Genomic DNA, 21,866 nt, shown 5'->3' with positions numbered 1-21,866 from the left:
ATCGGGCTCCCTGTGGTTTTCGAAATTACCGTATCAGTCTTCTTGTTTGTTCCCTTTTGAAATTTTAGATGTTATGAATAAAAATCACTAAAAAAATTCAATTATTTTAGAAATGAAACGAGATTTCCAAACAATTCTTTAATTACCGGTATAAAAAAGGAGCCATTTTGTTATTGTTATCGATGTTTAGTCCATAATCTCGCTTTTTAATAAAAAGCTTGTCACAGAAACATCCTGTTTACAGCAGACATATTGAACTTGCTTCCAGCGATTTTTTGTAGTTCTGGTAATAATTTTAATGCGGGAAAACGACTTCTCTTCTCCGTGACAATCTATATTTAAAAAAGACGTCAAAGCGTCGAAGGTAAAAATCTTTGCAAAAGATTTTTGGCCCGACGTTTTGGCCAGCGGGTCTGGGTGACGCAGGGCTAGGAAAACAACGAGTGTTGTAATGCAATGCTAACGTACTTTAAACGACCAGAAACTCCTTTAATGTTGTTCCAGAACGTGTTATGGGTTAACGTTTTCCTCTTCAACAGGGTAATCTTAGTGCGAGACTAAACAGGCTAAAAGCCCATTAACCTTAAGCAAAACAAGGAAAAGTGTTCTGATAACCTTAATGAAAAAAAGAATAACTACAAGAATACATGAATAATACGGTTATATACCGTACTAAGAAATGAATGATTGAAAGAGCAAATGGGCCGATGGATAGATAGAAGGATAAACGGATGGATGGATGAAGGTTCGGATGGGAAGATGGACGGACGGTTGATCGAAGGATAAGTGAAGGAAATGTTTACCGACCGAAAAAAATTAAATGTTTTTAAAAATGAATATTATTTTTAGCGTAATCATTTTGAAAGAAAAATCTATTTTCAGCTCTAGAAAAAAGCAAACACAAACAATGCGCGCAACAAACAGAAAAAATATCTAAATTTCGAAAATATAGTACTCAATATATCATTGAATAAAAGTATAAATTTTGAATTTGTACTACTAAATGTGTTTTTTTTTTTTACAAAACTAAACACCGTGTTCAGCTTACATAGAGCGTGGGTTACCTGTGGAAATAATCGAGAGCCTGGGTCGAAGGTTGTTAGTTACTTAGCAACTAGCCAATGTAAGCAGAGAACCAAGATGGACGAAGAAGCAGTTGGAGCTACAGACAACATTGTCACTGAATTCGCAACTTATGAGGACTTCCTAGACAGTCAGATTACTCAAACAGATCTATATTATTTAGAGGTAGGTCTTTTTCTTTCTTTCTCTCTCGGCTAGAAAGGTTTTTGCGATTAATCAAGGCTGAAAACTTCGTGAAATTTTTTTGTTTTTAATTACGAGAAGTTACGAATGTTTGATCATACCTTTTTGAATCGAATTTTTAAATTAATTTAGATAAAAAATAAGGCTATTCTGCCCTGTTTTTCTAAGTGAAAGTAGTAATCTGGGTAGGGATACAGCTAGGATCGGTTGACTATTCATGACAAAAGAGTCGTTGCTTATCAGTTCTTGTGCATGGGTTAGCGGACACTGATTGTAATCAACTGCTGTTCTTTGTTGTACAGGATGAAGAATTGGCAAGACAGCTAGTTGAGCTTGGCTATCGAGGTAGTGGAGAGGTAAGTCAAGTAGTACCTTGTACGATATCAAATTTTCCAGTTGTATGTGGCATAGATACATGCATGCAATGTTACATATAAAATTTTATCATGTTATTTCTCAATCTGTATGTGAATATTATTAAGAAAAGAATGAATAGGCATGTTAATTATGTCTAATTCAGGTCCTCAAAAGAGAAGAGTTTGAAGCAAGAAAGAAAGCAGCAGAAGCAAGCAGATTATCCAAAAGAAGTCAACAAAAGTATGTAAAATAAGTCATTTGTTGTGCTTACAGTATGAACTTTTACTTCTTCTCTGCGGTTTTGGATATTCTGCAAACTCTGACATTTCAACGGCTTGTTGCAAAATTGGTTTTTCACTGCTGCCAGGCAAGAACATAAAAGGTACTGATTATTTTTAATTGACAGCAGCGAAAAATTAAAACTCAATATGCAGCTCACAGCTACCCAGTTTGCAGAAAATGAAAAACTGCAGCAACCTCCTCTTCTAAAAAATAATTATAATAATAGATTTATGAATGAAGTATTTGTTTTCTTGTACCAACAGAACACTAGCCAGTTCTGGAAAGGAACTTAAAGACCCTTTTTTAAAAGCATTAGCCCAAAGGGAAGAAGCAAATCGTAGTGGAAAAATGACTGTAAGTTAAGTACGGATATCCTGACATTAAGGTTAAGACTCTTGGGAGAAAGTTGCCTGTGGTCTTTAGGATTGGTCCATTATAATAAAGGGACACTTTTGCATTGCTCTATCTGATTTACATGCCTATAATTGACTGCACTAGCTAGTGGGGCTAAGATTGAACAATATAAGAGAATAATAATAATAATAATATAGTACAGGAAAAAGCGGGGGGAATAAGATTGGAAAATATTTTATCAAGAGACTTGTGGGAAATGGGGAACAGCGATAGCCCACCTGTCTCTGCAGTCCCTACTGGATACTGTATTAGTCATTGAAACAAGCCATATATACAAATTGAACCAGTAATCATACCATGTAATGATCCTAGACACATTGAAAATCTCCCAAGTCTACCAATTTGTCCTTTCTAAAATAAGCAAAACTCTCAAAGAATTCTGGCTCCAAAATGTCATGAGTGTTGAATCACTAGGCTCTTCCAGTCTGTAGCTTGGCTTCTGCTGACTTTTTCAATCTGTGGAAGAGTATAGCTAATTGTTTAGAGGTGGACTACCCTATTTACATGTCTTTATCATGCAGCTTAAGCAGCTATTCATGTGAAGGGTCTCTGCTCTGAATGTGACAAAAATGATGGATAAAAAATTATCTTTAATAATTAATTTAATAGTTATATTATTTACTCTTTTTTTCCCAGTCAATTATTTTTATTAGAGACAAGAATGTAAAGGGACAGGTAAATATATTTGGATAAAAAATTATCAGTATGATTAAGTGTAATAGTACATGAATTTCAATTGATCTGATGCAAGGAAGAAATTTTTATTAGGTTTATATTTGATGTCTTTCTTGTTTTTATTTAAAAAAAGCATATTTCAAAAAAAGAACTCTTTTCCCCCCAGGAAATTTCAGGATATGTTGATTACGCACACAGACTAAAGGTGAGGCTAAATAGATATTTGAAAACCTATTAGATACATATGATCTAAACCAAATATATGATCTAAGTTCTCCCACTTTTTTTTCTAATCTCCCCTATTAAATGCTGGATATAACAAAACTAAGAACCCTTCAGGCAAGCTTTTAAATATAAGAAACTAAAAAAAAAGAAACAAGCAGACATCTGGGCAATTCCAAGGGAGGGTGCAGCCCTAGGGGTACTCTTGCCTGTTTAGGGTAGGGGTGTGCTGCTGAGCCCACTGAACCCTGACCCTGTTCCAGAGAAAAAAGGGCTGAAATTCATACCCTGTTCCAGAACAAGATCGCTGAAAATCATATTCTGTCCGGGTAGTGCGAAAATGGATACCCTGTTCCAGAGAGGAGAGAGCATGATTTTATACACCCTGTTCGAGAGTACAATCGCTAAAAACCATGACCTGTTTGGCGGCACCTACCCGTATAGCGAATATAGGGGAGTACCCCCTCCCCCCTCCGGGGGGCAGCAGGGGTAGTGTATGCATGATAATAGAAAATTCTCTCTCCAGCTATTTATTTCTTGCAAAAAAATGGGGCTGCTTGAATTCCACTCTCTCCACCATACCTCAAAACCTAAAGCCCATCTCCATTCCTTAGTTTGTACACTTGCTATATCTAATGCACTAGGCAATTGAAACCCCATAGAACCCTTAACCCCAGGAAAGGGTGGGAAATTCGACATTCATTTAGTGTTAAATTTAGCATTTTCTCCAGGTACAGTACCTGTATGTAGAAAGACTTGCTGTTAAGATTGTTCAGTATTGTTAAAATCCATGTTAAATCCACATTAATTCCCTGCCCTGTCCCTGGGGGTGGGGGTTGAGATTTTTATTGACTAGTGCAAAAACATGCAGTACAACACAGAAGACAAGATCAATATATTTTACCTGCTATAAGGACAACCCATACATCCGCTTCCAAGAGGACATCAGGCAACCCAGTCCAATAATCCCACTCAGACTAAACCCATGTTTTTTTCTTTAGACAGAAGATTTTGAGCCATATTTTGCCGGAAGAAGACGACTTCTTCCAAGACCTTCAGATTTAAGGTACAACAAAGTCATTATTTGTTCCCTTATTTGAGCTTCGTAGTAATCTCTTAATGAATATGGCCTCGGGCCTTCTTAAACTAATCCCATGGTTTTAAAACGTAGTCAATAATCCATGTTTTCTTTCAATGAATGACATACACTGTGAGACCTAAATATAATATATTAAATCTAGTAGTCTATACGATAAGCTTTAGTAGATATTATCGTATGCTCGATTAAAAGCAAATAAATAAGACAAAGTAAAGCGATAGTAGAAATGAAAGTTAAACTTACTTCGAATTCGCCTGCTTTATGTTTTTATCTTGTTTGAGAATGGATGAAACTGCTGGTCATGTTGATCAGTACCTTGGGCGCAGAGGATGAACAGATATGGGGAGGAGGATAGGTGTAGAAGGGACAGGAGGTAATAAACTAGATAAAATCTTGAGGAAACAAAGGATTCAAATATATACCGAAGATTTTGGCTTGCCCTTTAGTACTATTTCTTATTACTAAAAAGAAAGGCGGTCAAGAACAAAATAAATCCAGATCCAGAAGGCGGAAAAAAATCATTTGTCGAAATTGTGTAAATGATTCGAAGTCCACAAATCGGATTGTACATGGTTCTAAAAACTTAGCGTTTTAGCGTCAAAAAAAACCCCCACTATTTTTTTACTTTGAATGAGGAATGACTTCTCCGAGTGATTGCTAAGAGGCTCGAGGAAAATAATCTGGTGTTACAGTGCATCGTGGGACCGTTTTAGGAAAAATATTTGCAATGTTATCTCATTTCGTCCCCTAAAATAGTCCCACAATTCATTGCAATACCAACTCAACCCAATTTTTTCCTCAGCCTCAGAATGGCTAATTTATAAAGCTTAGCAGTATAAGTAAGTCGACTGTAAAACATTGTATCAATCATAAATCTTCCCCTGCATTTTCTTGGGTTATTTTTGGGTTATTTTACCGCCGAAATCCCAAGCATGTGCAATATGGTTTTAGCCGTTATCTTTGTCGGTCAAGTAAAAAACACTAGCATAAGGACAGCAAGTTATAAAAGTGAGCGCTAAACGGCAGCCATTTGTAGGTTAAAAACAATTGCAGAAACGGTCTAACATTTAAAAAAAAAAAAAAAACGAAAAAGAAAAGAAAGAAATGATGACTGCCGTGAAACTCCTTCATATTTTGTAAATTTACAAAATCATGGAAGTAAACCAGATTTTACGTTATTATATAAAAAAATGAACAGACGTTTTGTACGTATTCGTACATAAAATTTTGACGCGCGCGAACGAGAATAAAGGAATATAAACGAGAAACTGAAAAATTGATATTTGTTTTCGGAAGTCAAAGTCCTGACCTCGAACGTATGAGTGATTCGTTTCCATGAGTTCACATCGCACGCCTGAGGCTCTCCGCAGTATATGTCTGGTACAGGTCAGCTGTTCAAACAGCATTTCTCTATTTAGCGATAATTTACTTGAAGGCGCTGAAGGGCTGTCACAAACCGAATCTTATAACGAACCAAAGCGCATTGAAATGCTTAAGGACCGTATTTCTAGATAGACTGTTATCTTGAGGGCTAGAATAATCTTGGCCTGAAATATTCCACAAAGGCTTTACTGAGGGATCCGTTGATTTATTCGAATACTTAACTTTAAATTTAATGATGTGGCGTTTTCTAGTTTTTTAATATCCTTTTTTGAAGATTTTATGTGTTTTTCGTTATTTGTCAGAATAAAGCCATAAAATATATTAATGATCGGATGAATACCAGAAAATAAACAGAACTTTTAAATTCTTTTGTCTACGTTTTCTATAATCTGTTGTTTTTTTGTTCATATTTTCCTTAGTTTTTACAACTGGGAAACACAGACAGCGACATCTAACCCAACGCCGAACTATCAGGTTGGTTTTACGTCATTTTGTAGCCAAATAATCTCGTATTTTTCTCCCAGAAATGATGAACAATTTGTAGCTATTTATAAATCCATTCTTAAAGCCCCGAAGCTACTCTTTAACATTGTTTTTTCTTTTAAATCTCTTTATATAGGTCATTGCTGAAAATGTGACTGGCTTGCTATTCAAGAATAAACGAGACCGAAAAATCTTAAACGTCGATCCAAAGGCTCCTACGCCGGGCGATAATTCAGCTCGAATCACTATCGTTACCCCGAAATATACACAAGTAGTCATGTACGATCATATTACTCGAAGAAAGACTTGATTTAATGATTGAAAAAAATATAAAAATTCAACTCTTTCAGACTTCCGAAATTCAATGTTTTAATGTATGTTGAAGTGAATCTAGAAGTTATCGTTGAATGTTCTCTGAACTGATGAATATCGTATGTTTCTTCAAGTGTTTTGTAGACAGGATTTTTCAAGTGTTCCAACTCACATGATCTCGAATGTCTATCGTAAATGTGTCTTTTAAAATCTAAAGTGTTTGGCCTTTTCAATTTCCGAGCTAAACTTGATACCAAAGAATCTTTGTTTTGAAGAAATGTAAGTACAGAATTCTGATTTTTTTTAAAATTTAAAGTGAGTAGTTGTAGTCTAGTAAAGTTATAAAGCTTGAAGTTGTAAATAGATTGACTAAAGCATAATACATTTTTCTTAAATTCATTTTTTTTTTTTTGTTTTTTATTTTAAAAAATCACCATTTTCAGTGTTTTCACCGCTGGGTCAATCCAGAAGTGTCGTAAAGAAAGGAATATGGAAAAAAAAAGAGATAAAAAATAATGGATTAAAAAGAAAGAGAGAGATAAAGAGAATGAAGAAACGTGTAGGACAATAAAGGAAAGGAAGAAAGTGAAAAAACCCCGAAAGGAATGAATAAGAGGAGAAAAGAAAGAGACAGAAAATCAGAAAATCAATAATTATTTAATTGCATAATTAGTGAATTGTCACTACCCGGATCTATACAAGTATTTTCCCCCCTCAAATTGAGGAGTCGTACCGGTAAGATTGAAGATTAGTAGATGAAAACCTATGTTGTGCATTGATGGTATAGTTTGACTAAAATGCAATCTCAAAAAACCCCGATGTTATCTATCTTTCTACTACTGTCGCCAGTCTGTTAGCACCACTTACAACGAGAGCGATGAAATCCTTGTAATTCCCAGTCTGACATGCAGCCCTTACAGATTTAAATTACGAAGTTCACATGACAGCGAAAATTCCGGATCATATGCCGGCTTGTCTTTCAGGCATCAAATTCTCTGTTGAATTATCGTTCTACCCAAGGAAGTTGAGGCAGGAAGCTTAGACAAGAAAGCAAACACAATCGAGAATTTCATGTCTATTTTTTTTCGTTTTATTTTTCAAAAGGCACAAAACGTTGAAACAGATATTCTTAAACAGGTTTGGTCAGCACTAAGCGTCAGCGATAATATTCCATTCAACATTTTATAAATAGGAAATAAATAGAAATAGAAAAACAATATAAACAAGAGAAGTTGGCTGTAATTACAGAATTAATGAATGTCGTTAATGGCATCATTTGGGTATTAAGTCGCCTGCTTTAATGCTAGGGAGTTCAGCGGATATCGACTGTTCAACATAACACCTGTTTGGTTTGATAGCCCTGCTGTGCTCAGAGTACGTCAAAAAGGACACCCTTTGGTTTTGAGTAAGGTTGGAAGCGCTCCTAAAATCTGAATTCATTTAGACCGCGAGCAGGAGATGGACACAAAGACGTTTTAGGCGATACGACTTGAACTCTCCCTTATTGAAACCTCCTCAACTTCGATTTCCTGAGGTAAAACTATTCTATTTCTTATCAATAATTTTATAATTTTTGACTCTTTGTCTTTGGTGTAAATAGTTCTTTTCAACCGTTCAAAGTTTTGATTTTTTTGGCGGAAATCATTTCAGTTTAGTGACCGGTCGCCCTTTTCGTGTTTTTCTCCCAATGTAGATATCGGACATTTATCTTTGGCTCGAGTTTTGTACAATCTTTAATTTCAAATGCCCTTTCATTAGAACGCTCAAATTTTCATTCAGTGAAATGCCAAACGCTTTATTTACGTACTGATAAATGCTTGAAAGAGACGGAGATCGATACCATTCATTACGCACCTTCAATAGGACCTTAATAATGCCCAATCACACTTAATTATTCTAGAACATTTTTCATAAATATTAAATACATTAATAAATATCCAATACAAATTCATTTTTCACTGAATAAAACAGATTACGCCGAAATAAAATGTATATTTTTTAGATTAAACAACTCTAAAATGGCAAAACTCGAAGTACGAATCGAGAGTTGTATTTACATTTCATTTATATCTTAGTGCCCTTGATTGTTGATATTACTGAGTATGAATTGAAGAAAACTAGAAATCAATATATCAATTTTCTTTTAGGAAGGCGGAAGAGCCTTAATCTAGTGCAATAAAATCACGAAAAAATATTTAGGGCCGTGGAAGTACTGTTTTTTTGAAAACGCCGAATGAGTGAATTCTTCCGTCTATTTAAGGCTACTACCTAGCTGTCCAAAAACCTTTTGATATCGCCGGCCATATCTTTAGGCGATATGGTTCCATTTAAGAATACCCTTCGATTTTTGAACAATTTTATTTGGAATAAATCATGTCTAGGAGTCTGAGGAAAAAAAATTTTTTCTGTAGTATTTAAATTTATTGTTATTGTTTGCTTTTTTCTTATATTGTGCCCAGTATCAATGTTATTTATGGATTAACTGCTTTTAGTAGCGCTTATTCTAATTCAATATACTGTTCACCTGTCTCTTAAGTTCCTGGTTCTTTTAAATTCTAGCTAAACATCTTTAAACTAGGCACGCTAATAAACCGTAAAAAGAAGATTGAAAAGAAGAAAAGTAGCAGAGAAAACAGCAAAGAAAACAATAATAGTTATTTTTACACATACTTGGATGATTTGCTTTTAAAAACCACCGAAAACTTCCTAGTAAAACAGAGAAAAACGTAAAGAAAATATATGACGAACATTTAAAAAAATTGAAGAAAAAAAGAAGAATATTTCAAATGTAGAATTGAAACAAAATAATTGAAATTGCACACGAGAAGTTCGTTCGGGCCATGTTAGATAAACTTCATAAGGAAAATATTTATCCTTCTTGAATTAAAGATTATTGTACGGAATAGTAGTGAAAATAAAATATCAACATTGTGTTTGTCAGATTATTTTTAGTCAAAATTAATGTAAAATGGTGCCTCATTTACTGTTTTCAGTATAGTTTGTAGATTAAAATCGTCTAGGACACGTGCCGCAATCACCTCCAATGAATATATTCTTAATTGCTTTGTTTATATCAAAACAAATAACTTCATTCGCGAAAGAAATTCGGAATTTTTTGATTCTCGCTGACATATACTAGAAGCTTGCGATTTCCGCTATTCAATTTAGAGTGAATATATATATCAGAACCTTGACGTCTAATTATCGATAAATCGCTTCTACTCCGCCTTTGTTTTCCCATCGATTCTAATTCACTTATGAAATTTGAATAAAAATAGGTGTTCTTGAGTGATTTGGATAGACAGGAAGGTCAAATAATCAAGTAATCGATCTAAGAAATGGTCTTTTAATCTGGAATTTGTTCTCTAAGCTCCCTAAGGTTCGGGGAAGCGTGCTGCTTTGGTAATCTTTAGAATCGATGATAGAATCAAATCGATCACTAGAATAACCTAAAAGCTAGATATCAGGCAAGAAACTGAATATACCACTTCCACTAAAAGACGTTTCTGTGGGTTGTATTATAGAAGCTACGAGGCTAGAAGGAAAGACCTGCCTTTAATAGTGTACAGAAAAGTTAAGAGAAATATTTGTATGATAATTTATACTATATAAAGAACGCATGAAAACCGGGTACACGAGGGTCTCGGGTTCGACGTGTTCGAGTTTATTAGCGCATGCGCAGCTGGTAACTATGGTCCCTCCCTTCGATTCGAGGGTTTTTTCTCCATGCTGCTTCTCCGATTTTCCTCCCTTCGCAAAATTTAAAATAACAAGCTATATTTCAATTATATCTGTGAATACTCCCGTTTCGAGTTCGCCTTTGCTCAGTCTTAGCCTTGATTGTGTACAAATGTGTTCTTTTTTTTATTAGGGACCATTGTATAGTAAGGAATGTAGTTACTAGGGAACAACATGAGTTGATTAAAATGCGACGGGTTTTGGTCGAATAGCTGAATATTATAATTACACACTACCGAGACTAATGCTGAGCAAAGAGAACTCAAAACTAGAGTATTAGTCGTGTCCTGTCTTTGATCAACCAAGAGGTTGTATCGAGGTTCGGTATAAGATTTAAAATTAGAGAAGAAAAAAAAGAATAATTGTTAAGTAAAAGGTTTACAAAATGCACAGCATTTTGATTCGCGTAAACTACCCTCAAAAATCTTAGCATGGAGCGGCGCACGCGTCTGTTTCCCGCCAAAAGTCTTATTAAGAAATATGAAGATTCGATTAGAAAAAAAAAAGGAATCAAAAAATGAAGAGTTTCATTTACTAGTACTAGAGATTCATTTTTCCTTTTCAAGGCATCAAACAGGTTGTTTTCCTCCTAATTTTACGGTAAGTTTAACTAGATATTTTTTCTTCTGTGATAATTACGAAGCGATCGATGCCCGTAATTTGGATGATGATGACTTGTTGCCAAATAATTCACTAAGAACATTCTGGTAACTTCCATATTTGCACGGTACGCGGCCATAACAAGCAGATTTTTAAAACAAAAAGTTGAAGAGGGATATTTTCTCCATTTCCTTTATCCTTCCTTTTGCGGCTTATTTACCGAAAGAGCTGTCCCGTTATCTGGAAACGTAGAGAACGTTTTGCGCACATGCACGCTACTAGACCGAATAATGCATTTATTAGTCTAGAAATGACACGATATGATGGTTTGTATCCCGCCTTCCTTACAATTTGATCCATATCTACCGATTAAACTCGGAAAAGAATAAAAGATAAAGTGGCGGGTATACGATAATGATTCGCTTTTATGTCAAGATTTTTAAAGCCCCGAGTCTCAGTTTGCTTGACTTAGGCCTCAAGAGGTCGCATCAAATGATCCATGGTTTTATCGCTAAATTGATTAAGACACTCCACGAATAACCTCAAACACGTAAATAGATCAAAATTCAAGCCGACCAGATCGATTGCATCTCGGTAAGGAGGCGTAGGAGGACATGATTCACGAGGCCCATAAAGGAAATTAAGTTAGCTGCTTCACTTGGATGAATGTCAGTGGCACGGTCCACTTTTGAAATTCAAACTTCTTCATTCGAGAGTCGAGAACGAATTTATCTGTAGAATTCTTTTCGTAATTTAAGGTTTCATATTTTGTTTGCTTTAACTTCTGGAGATTATTTCTTCAGTGTAAATCATCTATTTGGTGAGTTCCTCTTATTCTTTCTTTGTCGTTTATTCATTTGTTAATCGTTTTCTTGTCTAATGCATGCCGCTTGCATTGTTTTTGATTTTGCTGTTATTCTTTCTGATATTTGCTATTGTTGTTGCCAATTATCCTTGTTACTCCTTCTCTTGGTTCGTTTTTCCTCTTTTTGTTTATCCATTCATTTGCTTTCTCTCTCCCTTTTATCCTTCAGTTCCTGCCTTTATCTTTTTCCGTTGTTTTAGGGCGATAACGTTACGTTCTTAACATTTTTTCTTATTTATTTCATTTATTTATTTATTTATTTGTTTCTCTTTTTCTCCATTGTATATTGATATCTCTCTCTGTCCCTCTTCCATCTCTTATTTTTACCATATTTTCCACACAATACATGTATTCTATCTCCGTTTTTGCCATGTTTCACTTTTTTATTCCATAAAACCCCCCATCTATTATCTAGAGCTGATCAAAAAAAAATCTAGAGCTGATCAATTAACCAAATCGATTCTAAAATGCTTTCAGCTCTCAAGACTTCCGATCTCACTAGCCTTGAGTGGTCTTCAAAACTTCCTAAGATTTATGGCCATATTGGCTCCTCTCCAGTTGGCTATGTATCTTGCGCTATTCTTGTTTCTGTACCTTCCGACAATAACGGCAGCGACAGAGAAAACATGTAGTCACCGCGACAGCAATCTTGGTAAGTCTGTGATCTGATTCTATTTCATTTTACTGAGTCAAATCCAACTAGCGATCTATCATCAATACTGCCTTCTGATAGACGGAATCCACTGTTTTTCCATTTCAGACCACGTGTCATTCCCTAGAGTATTATTTCTTTGTTTATCGGTTACACATGAAGACACACGAATATGGATAAGACTCAGATAAAGAATCTTATTCCCAAGAGAATGACACGTGGTCTGAAATGGACAAAACAATACGCCCAAGTGGATTTGATCCATAGCATGGGCTACTACCGACCAGGCTATAAGAGTTATATCCTTCTGGTAGCGAAAATGGCTGGCTTATATTCTATCAGATCTAAATGTCATGGAATTACGATATTATTATTAATAATTAGAAAGTAATAATGATTGCAACCTGATGCCCAAGAACCACCTTTGGGTTATTCTACATCAGGGCATAGCTAACTCATAGATAGGATTTGCGGAGGGCAGAAATATCAAGAATACCCAGAGAATAGCGGTAAAGTCAGGGGAGAGACTTAATAAAATGTACTCACATGGTGAGAGGTGAGAAGCGAGGGGCAATCCCGCTACACTACTCTTGTTTTAAAAATAGGAACCAAAAAAAATATTTCAAAATCTACTTTTTTTGTAACAATCTAGTTATAAAGCCCAGAAGACCGCGTGAAAATCTTCAAAGGTGACATTCCCCAGGTCCATTACGAGACATGCAAAACAAGTCTTTCGATGGCTTCCCTAAACACTCATTATCAGCTACGGTAACGAAGCTGACAAGGCCTCCCCACTAAAGCCTTGTCCTAGGAAGGCCAGGAGGGGGGGGGGGGGGGGGGGGGGAGGGGGAGGAAGAGGAAGATTATTTGCAGATTATCGCTCTTGTTTCAGAACATTTGACAGTATTGAACCTCTATAAAAACTATGCAACGAGATGCGGGGGCCTAAAACAAATACTAATTGAATAATCTGTATGAACATTCCAGTATTCAATAACATTAATTATCGATGGAAATGACAATCAATCTTCTTGATTAAGACATTATAAAGTGTTTTCCGGAGTTTGACACTCAGCTTGATCGCACACGGAGAAATGTTTTACTTTCTCACTATGAAATTGTTCAATTGCTTTATATTAATTTACTAATGAATGACGCTCATAAACTCTGGAAGAAGCATCTTAAAAATAAGTCGATAATAGTTCAAAATGAATCATATTAATCCAATAAATAACTTGATGATTGTCAAACAGAAAATCTCACTCGCCGAGTAATCGATCTGTCTGACTTAAATGGTACGGCGTTAAAGGGGCACTTGGATGAAAATGGATAAAAATTGGAAATGGCTTAAAATTTAATCAAACGTATCTATATGGCACCAATCGTAGCCAAGCAACATATTTTCTTCACAGTAAAATGTGTCGGATAAAAATTATCAATTTTATGCAGCATATAAATTGTGAGTAAATGACGTCATTTAACCCAAAATTTCTCAACTGCAAGTGGCTCCCAGGCGAAAATGTCAAATTATTCTCAAATACTTCAATTATTCGAACTTTGAAAAATTGGGGCCTTTTTTGATCTAAGTGCCCCTTAAAGCCCATGAGCTTGCTGACCAAAGATCTGGACAGCTTCTAGAAAAAATGCCTGTTATAAAGACAATCGTCCATCAGGTGATTTGGAATATAGGCGCGCATTGCATTGTCTGTCACAATTAAAAATGCCAAGTATTTTTTTCTATCAAAATGAACTCATATTTTCCACCAACGACGACAAAATTTGCTATTTCTAAAAGATATTTGGTGGATCTTACCACGGATGAGTCTTACTTTCTTTATTTTCGAGCGGTATAATTTAATACTAATCGAGAAAAACACCTGGAACTAGGTGTTCGTTGATTGGCTAATAGCGTAGCGAGAGCACCAGACGGCAGAGCACACACGTTTTGGCGCAAAAATTCCCGCCAAATCCACCCAAAGGTAGCCCAAATATTGCAAGAATTTCCTAGTGACTGGCTGGTTAATGTGAAAGAAGTGACGTACTTGAACATCAAATTTTAAAATGCTCGATCATAGCTTTCCAAATCTCAGTATACAGTAATGCCTCTAATATTTGTGGACATTTGGGATCTTGCCTAATGTTTGATAAACGAGGTGTCCGCTGAATACAGGTTTGTTTTACAGTAATTATATAGGAAGAAAATTTCGGGACCTTGTAACTAGCTGAGTGTTCGTTTAATGATGGGTGTTTGCTAGCTCAATAGAGATTCCTCGGATTCGCATCACACGTTAAATGAGTTTGTTAGGTCTCTCACTGCCAAAGGTTTTTTTCGGGACCTGCGTTTTTTCTCTATCCTCAAAACCTAACAAGCTGAATTCCAATGCGATCTATGGGTAAGCCGTGCCTTAATTTTGATCAGCTCAGAGGTTCTTTCAGGGTTCAATCTGTGAGTTAGCCATGCCCTGACGGCTAGATCAGCCCAGAGGTTGTTTCAGTGTTTGATCTGTGAGTCAGCCGTGTCCTGACTGAGATCAGCGCAGAGGTTGTTTCAGGGTTCAATCTGTGAATTAGCCATGACCTGAATTAGATCAGCCCAGAGGTTGTTTCAGGATTCAATCTGTGAGTTAGTCATTCCCTGACTTTGATCAGCTCAGAGGTTGTTTGAGGGTTTGATCTGTGAGTTAGCCTTGCCCTGACTTTGATCAGCTCAGAGGTCGTTTGAGGGTATCGATAAAATTTGAAGGTTTTTTGTTGCTGTTGTTGCTAGCATGTTATGATTCACCAAGTCTTCACACAAAGGAAAAGTATTATCCAGAACATCTCTGTTCATCAAGTCATGAACAGTGCGCAAACCACGAAGACAGACAGTTTCCCGTGGATCCTCGCTTTCAAGGGGTTTATACATTCCCAGTTAAGAAACTGCCAAGAATGAACTGCTTTGAACCAGAGGCCATGAAAATGATTGATAACGGGGTGAGTTGACGTGAAGCAGCTTACAGCTCTTATTTATAGGTTAATATACTGTTCCGTATATTCTACTATTCCGTATAACCTCAGAAATTAAAGCTCATTGTATGATCATTATCATTATCAAAATTAACATCATTTGGAAGAACCAAGAGAATATTCTCTTGGAAGAACTTTGTAAACCAGCATCTCGTTAACGTTCGTTAAATAAAGCTTCAAAGATGGTCTCTTGCTCAAAGCGATTATCATCATTATTTATCATCATCATTATTATTATTATTATTAGCTGTTTTGTACCCCCATCCTGCTCCACAATAAAAACAACGTTGCTCCTGAAATTAGCCCCTGTTCTTTTGAATTCACAGCTTCCAGTGATCCTAGAAAACTGTTCTTTCGCCAGTTCAGCTTACAAGTGGGATTTAGATTACCTGGATGAAAATCTCCGTGATAAAGGCCACATCGCGTACATCTCGAAGCAAAGGCGCTTCCTTTACTTCGACGAGGACAAGATGATTGACCGGTACGAGGATTGGAAACCACCCCATAAGAAGATGATCACTTATTTCCATGAGTTTATGGAGTTGGTGAAGGATTTACAGAAATCGAACAATGGAACACTCTCGTATTTCCAGGTAAATCAAATTAAAAGAAAACGACTGGACTACTATACTCTGGGTAATCTCTACTCGGGCATCTTGTTTTAGTAACCAGGGTAAAGCTAGTTTGGAACAACAAACAAAAAAGCGAACAATAACAACGAAACAACAACAACAGCAGCAGTAACAACAACAACAACAACAGGCCCTCTTGTTTTAGTAACCAGGGTAAAGCTAGTTTGGAGCCTCGCAACAACAAAAAACAAAAAACAAACAAACAAAAACAGCGAAACAACAACAGCAAAAGCAACAACAACAACAACACCAATAACAACATAGAAGTATCGTTGAAAGCGTGGTAGCAGAGTTGTATGACCTCTTCAAATTTTTATCGAACCTTAAAAAAAAACCCCTGGACCGCGTCTAAGTCAGGACACGGCCAGGACAGGGCACCCATTTTCCCCGCTGAACCTCGATTATGACTAATAGAAGTTTGACTATGGATTGTTATAGAGTGCATCCCTTATATCCGTGAAAAAGTTAATCAACAAAATTGTGCAAATTAGTGCAAAGTTTTGTAGGTCTACGGTCTACTGAGGTCTACTGAACTTACTAATATTTGTGCAAATTTGTGCAGCTTCTTACAAACGTTTTCACGGATATATGACATGCACTCTGCTGTTTTCTTATCTTTTAGTCCCCGCTGTACATCATAGAAGGTGTGAGCAAGTCGTTAGTAGAAGATATCAACTCGTTTGACTATCCCTGGTTGTTGGATATCGTGACAAGACTTGGCTGGGGAGATAAAGTGATTAATTTATTACTGATTGGTATGACTGATGTTGTCACTCCTACTCACTATGATGTACTGGAAAACTTCTTTGTACAGGTAAAGAATGCGTGCGCTTTTTTTTTTACAATTCTGCACCAGATTTATTGCCATTGTTTGCCATTCGAGGTTGAGTAAAAGACTGGGTCGAGTTGGCATTGCAACGCATTGTGGGACTATTTAAAATTTATTTTAATTAATTTAAGATTATTTATTTGACAATTCTCCACGTAGTGCAAGCGATACAACAATAGATTCCTTGCAGCACGTCGGATTGCAGGTCAATTTGGAGGACATAACAATAGGTTTCCAATTCTCATGTCATAACAATAGGTTTCCATTCAATTGTCCTCCAAATCGAGTTGTTTTGACGTGCAAGGGGTCTATGGGACACGAAGTCCCCTACAAGGCTTCTACTCACACAAGAGAAATATAACCCCTAAGAATCCCATAATGCACTGCAATGCCAACTCGAGCCCCAGTTTTTTCCTCAATCTGGAAATGACTAATAGATCTTTCGGATTTTTCCTTCAGGTACAACAGAAATTATTAGGAACTTGCGCTCCATCATCATTTGGAATTTAGGCAACTTAGTTCCCTGTTAGATTAAACCGCCTTGTACTTGTGTTCTCAGTTCTGCCCGTAACACGTCGTATTACCCTATTACTAGGGACTTTAAGATTTGCAAAATCGACGACGGCAACGTCAACCGGAAGTGTAAATAATTTTCTCTTTGGGGTTCTGTTCATTGGAGATTTCATTCAAAACATTGTCAGTAAAGTCAACTCATCCACAGGGAAGACAGATTTTAAAGACGCGAAACCCCAAAGTGAAGTAATTTAAACTTACGGTTGACGTCGCCGTCGCAGATTTTGCAAATCTTAAAGTCCCTACTAGGTTTTACTTGACGTCATTTCTTGTCTCATGCAGAATGTTCATCAGTTGAGAGCAAGCTTTTAATTAAGCAATGGTCAATGCTTAGCGTGCGTAAATCTATTGAAGTTGCACGCGGATAGTTGGGAGAACACGATGGTAGCGTAAGAGTTGCATGAGCCGGAGCAAGCTTTCAATATAATGTTTTCTTACTGACAGCACATGGTGGTGGTCAGTGTTTAACCACCATTTTAAACAGATAATGAGGTGGAAAGACTTTGTGCTTGGTACTTGTATTATTATATACTTTAGCTTATCCTATCTTTTATGATTCTAAGATTGCAGGTCTTAAACGCGTCATCCTTTTTAGTCCAGAATACTTCAGATGTCTGTATCCTTACCCAGTGGGACACCCACATGACAGACAGTCACAGGTACATTGATGTAATTATCCCATGATCATCATTAATTCCATGAATGAACTAAAGGTGCTGACACACGGTGCAACATTGCACGCAACATTGCAAGCAACGAATTGGAATCGGGGTGACACACATTGCAACAAAATCACGCAACATCGCTTGTGTCAGCCTGCTATGTTAAGATATTTGGTCAGCAGTTATAAATTTGGCTGATTGGCTGGAAATGTTCACATGAAGAAATTTGTTGCGCGCAATGTTGTAAGAGGAGAGCGCGATTCAACTTCAGATTTGTTGCATGCGACGTTGCGTGCAACAAGTTTGAGGTAGACACACGATGCAGCATTCCTGTTGCGTGCAATGTTGCATGCAATGTTGCACTGTGTGTCAGCACCTTAAAAGCTGCAAGATCGTAACTTTTTCATAGGTAAATTTTGACGAACCTGATTTTGAAAGATTTCCAAAGTTCAAAGAGATTGAAGGTCTAGAAGCCGTCGTTGGACCTCGAGATGTGCTGTACATCCCAACATACTGGTGGCACTATGTAGAAAGTGAACACAACAGGTAAGCATTCAAAACGAGTTCCACTATAAAATATGAATGACAAATGTCTGTGGTACAGGCTACTCTTGCATGGTATATATGGGATTGACGACATAATTGAACCAATCACAGCGCGAGAGTTTCCTGCTTATCCACGATCAAATAGAGCAAACAAATGACAGCGCGCGGTATGTCTACCAGGATACAGCAACGTCACGTACAATGTCACGTGCACGTCGGCATGTTTGTCACAGTCATTCGACATCTGTTCTATATAGTTAAGTTTGCATGCAAATTAAATCTATGCCTTATTGTTTCAGCATGACTGTGTCGTTAAACTTTTGGTTTGATCCAAAGAACCAAACTTTAGGCAACCAAACATCGACGTCTGCGTTATCTAGTAGTGACAGTGAACAAACAGCCGAAGAGAAAGACACACTGACAGAAAAAGAACTCCCAAAGAAAATAGAGATAACGCCGACCCAGGAACTGGCATTAAAGAGAGAGATTGAAAGTATTATTCATGAGAACACAAGAGACCATGAAAAGGTAAAAACGAAGAATTACTGAAAATATTAACGAAATTAACTAAGCGCTCGTGTTCCTTGGCCGTTTTTGTTGTTGTCATAGCGCTAGCCAATCAGAGGGCGCGAACCGAGGTAACCGGGCAGCGGTTTTAAGTGATTCCACAAAACGCATGGCACAACAGGATCCTGGAAATGTTAAAGAAACTAATTCAAGTATACGATGTTTTTGTTTACCATTTAAAAATACATTTGTCATGTACCCCAATAGTCCCCTTCACAGTTCCCTGTGCCATCTTGAAAGGTAGCCATGCCTTTGCATCGAAGCGAGACTAACGGTGACCTTGCAATGATAGAGACCTTTTTTTAACACCTTAGACAATTATTCACATGTCTCTATCATTGCAAGCTCACCGTTCGTCTCGCTTTGATGCAAAAGCACGGCTACCTTTCAAGATGATGGTGATTTTAAATATTTTCAATTATTTTTGTGCGGTACAACTGAACTAACTTGATTTTGTATTCTTAGGTTCGAAGAATCTTGAAAGAAATCTTATCAGGACGTTTTGATTTCTTGGACGCAAGTTAATTCAAGGAATCAAACACACAGGACTAATGTTAACTCCAATATCTATTGCTCTAAATGGAGCTTTTTGGCTTGTGCTTAAGGTATTCAATTTTAGACCAAATGTCATTCCCTTGAGTATTATTGCTATAATTGCCAGTAGCCCTTGAGAAAATTCATTGATAAATAAAGACCACTAGCATATTGCAAGAGCAGCTCTATTTGGAGAAAAACAAGATATTTTTTTGCTGTTGAGAATCGTGGGCTCGAACTGAAAGATCACGTGACACTATTTTCCATTCAGCACATCTCCCCGTACGAAACTCAATAAATATTCAATTTAACCATGACCTGAAACTTAGCTTCACCTTTCTATTAATATCGAGGTGATTTCATTTTCTGGGGTTCTTGTAAACTAAAGAGCTTGGTTTAAGGTGGTAGGGTCACGTAATCTCTTAGCGCAAGTCTCAAATTGAAATTTATTGTATGGTCTTCCATATTAAGCTGCTTTGGAATTTGCTGGAAGGAGTCTATAGATCCGGACTAAAATAGATGATCATAAAAAATTTATATTTCTATTGAAGAGAATGACTCTTGGTCGAATGTAAAAGCATTGAGCCCAAGCCTAAAGGGTCTAAAATGAGGTCATGCAAAATAAGTAAAACTTAATTTCAACAAAGTAGTAACAAAATAACACAAACGTACGATTCCCTGGTGGCAGAAGTAATGAAAAGTACGTAACAACGGATAGAATATATAATATAGTTTCCCAAATTTATTTTCGTAGAAACTTTAAGTCTTGTTTTTCACGCGCGCAATATGATGACGCACGGGAGTAGGGTAAGGCGAAATTTAAACTGCATCCGGTTACTAAAAATAGCCCACCCGGGAATACATGGCGCGCGCGGTATTAAGAAGTTTCCCTCTCTTATTTCTGCTCTCTCGCTAGAAAGCTAACTAAGCAAATCAAGTAAATAATTTGTTTAAAAGTCAGTACATTCGTACGGAAATCCGAGAACGATGTCTGAACTTCTTGGTCGTATATGGATGGCTTGCGGGAAATCATTACTCCCAAGTTAACTTAACTTGAACTTAGCAAAAGAAGCAAGAAATGAGAGTTATATAAAGTGGTTCGTAGAATATTGCTGCTGAGTGTGCATTGACTATAGTACTTCATCGTGTACCGGCCGGTCTACCATAAGCGCTGCTCACAGAAACACTGTAGTTTAATGCTCATCAAACCAAGCATTCTATACTTTTTCAGTTGTGCTTTAGGAAAACGACAGATTGATAGTTCGGTAAACGACTCTAGACAGCAAAAAATGCAAATTGTCTGTAGCATAAAAATGTAAATAATGTATTCGGATGAATAAATAAATAAGTAAATTCAAATAAAATGGTTCAATGCCTGGTTCTCTATAAATTGAAATTGATTTCCCAGCCCATCTCACACAGCTTATCTCTCATGTTACTACTTTTTCGTGGGATTCTACCAGCACACTAGATGCACCGTGCTGACGAGGCCCAATACAGGCCGAAACAGCTTTCCACGGTTTCTAGTTGAGCTGCCACTCATTTTTTACGCGACTTGAAGTTGTGAAAGGCCCATTGACCCTCTTCTTCAGTCGTTTCATACAATGCTCGTAATTTACCTATTACGCATGTCTTATATAGATTGAACAGGAGTTTATTGCTACAAGAGGTCTCTAAGGTAATACGACTCAGTGTTATAATCTCATGTTTCGTCGCCATTCAAGAACGCGGATAACTCACTGAAAAATGACACTAGTATAATTTTTTTCTCTTTACCATCGGAAAAAAGAACGGAAAATGTTGTCCAATCACCGATTAAACGATACCAGCATAATTATTTTTCATCATATATGCATGGTCGTACATTTTAGGGGCTGAAATTTAACATGGCTTCAACAGCTCTTTCGTAATTTATGCGTACCTTTTAGGGGCAGGGCCGTAACCAGAACTTTTACAGGGAGGTTGCACATCGAATAAAATCAAACCGTTGATCGTTTTTTTTATTATTACCAACTCAGTGGCGTAACTAGGGATCTTGCAGGGAGGTGCACAGGCAATAATTTGCAAAACTAAAACAAAACAAAAAAAAGGAAAAAAGAAAAGAAAAAAAAGGGGGATGGATGAGCGGACCTTAAGCTTTTATGGGGGGTGCACGTGCACCTTATGCTC

The 21,866-nt window shown here is 36.8% G+C and overlaps 2 protein-coding genes and 1 long non-coding RNA gene across 3 annotated transcripts; 2 read left to right on the top strand and 1 right to left on the bottom strand.

Annotated features, from left to right (window-relative positions):
* The first annotated feature begins 1,091 nt into the window (after positions 1–1,091).
* LOC116295356 (cilia- and flagella-associated protein 299) lies at positions 1,092–6,493 on the top strand. The gene is made up of 9 exons (XM_031703153.2): positions 1,092–1,248; positions 1,569–1,622; positions 1,787–1,863; positions 2,169–2,259; positions 2,956–2,994; positions 3,161–3,199; positions 4,218–4,282; positions 6,118–6,172; positions 6,318–6,493. The coding sequence occupies exons 1-9, from the start codon at positions 1,141–1,143 to the stop codon at positions 6,489–6,491; spliced, it is 702 nt and encodes a 233-aa protein (XP_031559013.1). The 5' UTR covers positions 1,092–1,140; the 3' UTR covers positions 6,492–6,493.
* Positions 1,314–4,257, bottom strand: LOC148911819 (uncharacterized). The gene is made up of 2 exons (XR_016119537.1): positions 4,121–4,257; positions 1,314–2,775 (listed from the first exon to the last, which is right to left on the bottom strand). It is a non-coding gene; the product is annotated as an uncharacterized LOC148911819 (long non-coding RNA).
* A 5,719-nt stretch (positions 6,494–12,212) lies between the features above and the next one.
* On the top strand, positions 12,213–21,055 carry LOC148911818 (hypoxia-inducible factor 1-alpha inhibitor-like). The gene is made up of 8 exons (XM_031703150.2): positions 12,213–12,348; positions 15,116–15,321; positions 15,681–15,947; positions 16,609–16,800; positions 17,952–18,047; positions 18,460–18,596; positions 18,896–19,124; positions 19,629–21,055. The coding sequence occupies exons 1-8, from the start codon at positions 12,231–12,233 to the stop codon at positions 19,686–19,688; spliced, it is 1,305 nt and encodes a 434-aa protein (XP_031559010.1). The 5' UTR covers positions 12,213–12,230; the 3' UTR covers positions 19,689–21,055.
* The last annotated feature ends 811 nt before the right edge of the window (positions 21,056–21,866 follow it).

The sequence above is a fragment of the Actinia tenebrosa genome, unplaced genomic scaffold (assembly GCF_029948245.1).
Source record: "Actinia tenebrosa isolate PJP-AT-01 unplaced genomic scaffold, QUT_ActTen_1.0 PGA_scaffold13__45_contigs__length_12533684, whole genome shotgun sequence".
Classification (NCBI taxonomy): domain Eukaryota; kingdom Metazoa; phylum Cnidaria; class Anthozoa; order Actiniaria; family Actiniidae; genus Actinia; species Actinia tenebrosa.
Note: the sequence above shows the minus strand (reverse complement) of the source record. Positions and strands in the feature narration are given on the sequence as shown.

Excerpts from the sequence above, each read along its gene's own strand:
- LOC116295356 (XM_031703153.2), top strand. The coding sequence starts at position 1,141 with ATGGACGAAGAAGCAGTTGGAGCTACAGACAACATTGTCACTGAATTC. Across the intron at positions 1,864-2,168 it reads TCCAAAAGAAGTCAACAAAA|AACACTAGCCAGTTCTGGAA; the intron begins GTATGTAAAATA and ends TTGTACCAACAG. Across the intron at positions 2,995-3,160 it reads ACAAGAATGTAAAGGGACAG|GAAATTTCAGGATATGTTGA; the intron begins GTAAATATATTT and ends TTTTCCCCCCAG.
- LOC148911818 (XM_031703150.2), top strand. The coding sequence starts at position 12,231 with ATGGCCATATTGGCTCCTCTCCAGTTGGCTATGTATCTTGCGCTATTC. Across the intron at positions 12,349-15,115 it reads TCACCGCGACAGCAATCTTG|CATGTTATGATTCACCAAGT; the intron begins GTAAGTCTGTGA and ends TGTTGTTGCTAG. Across the intron at positions 18,597-18,895 it reads GTAGAAAGTGAACACAACAG|CATGACTGTGTCGTTAAACT; the intron begins GTAAGCATTCAA and ends TTATTGTTTCAG.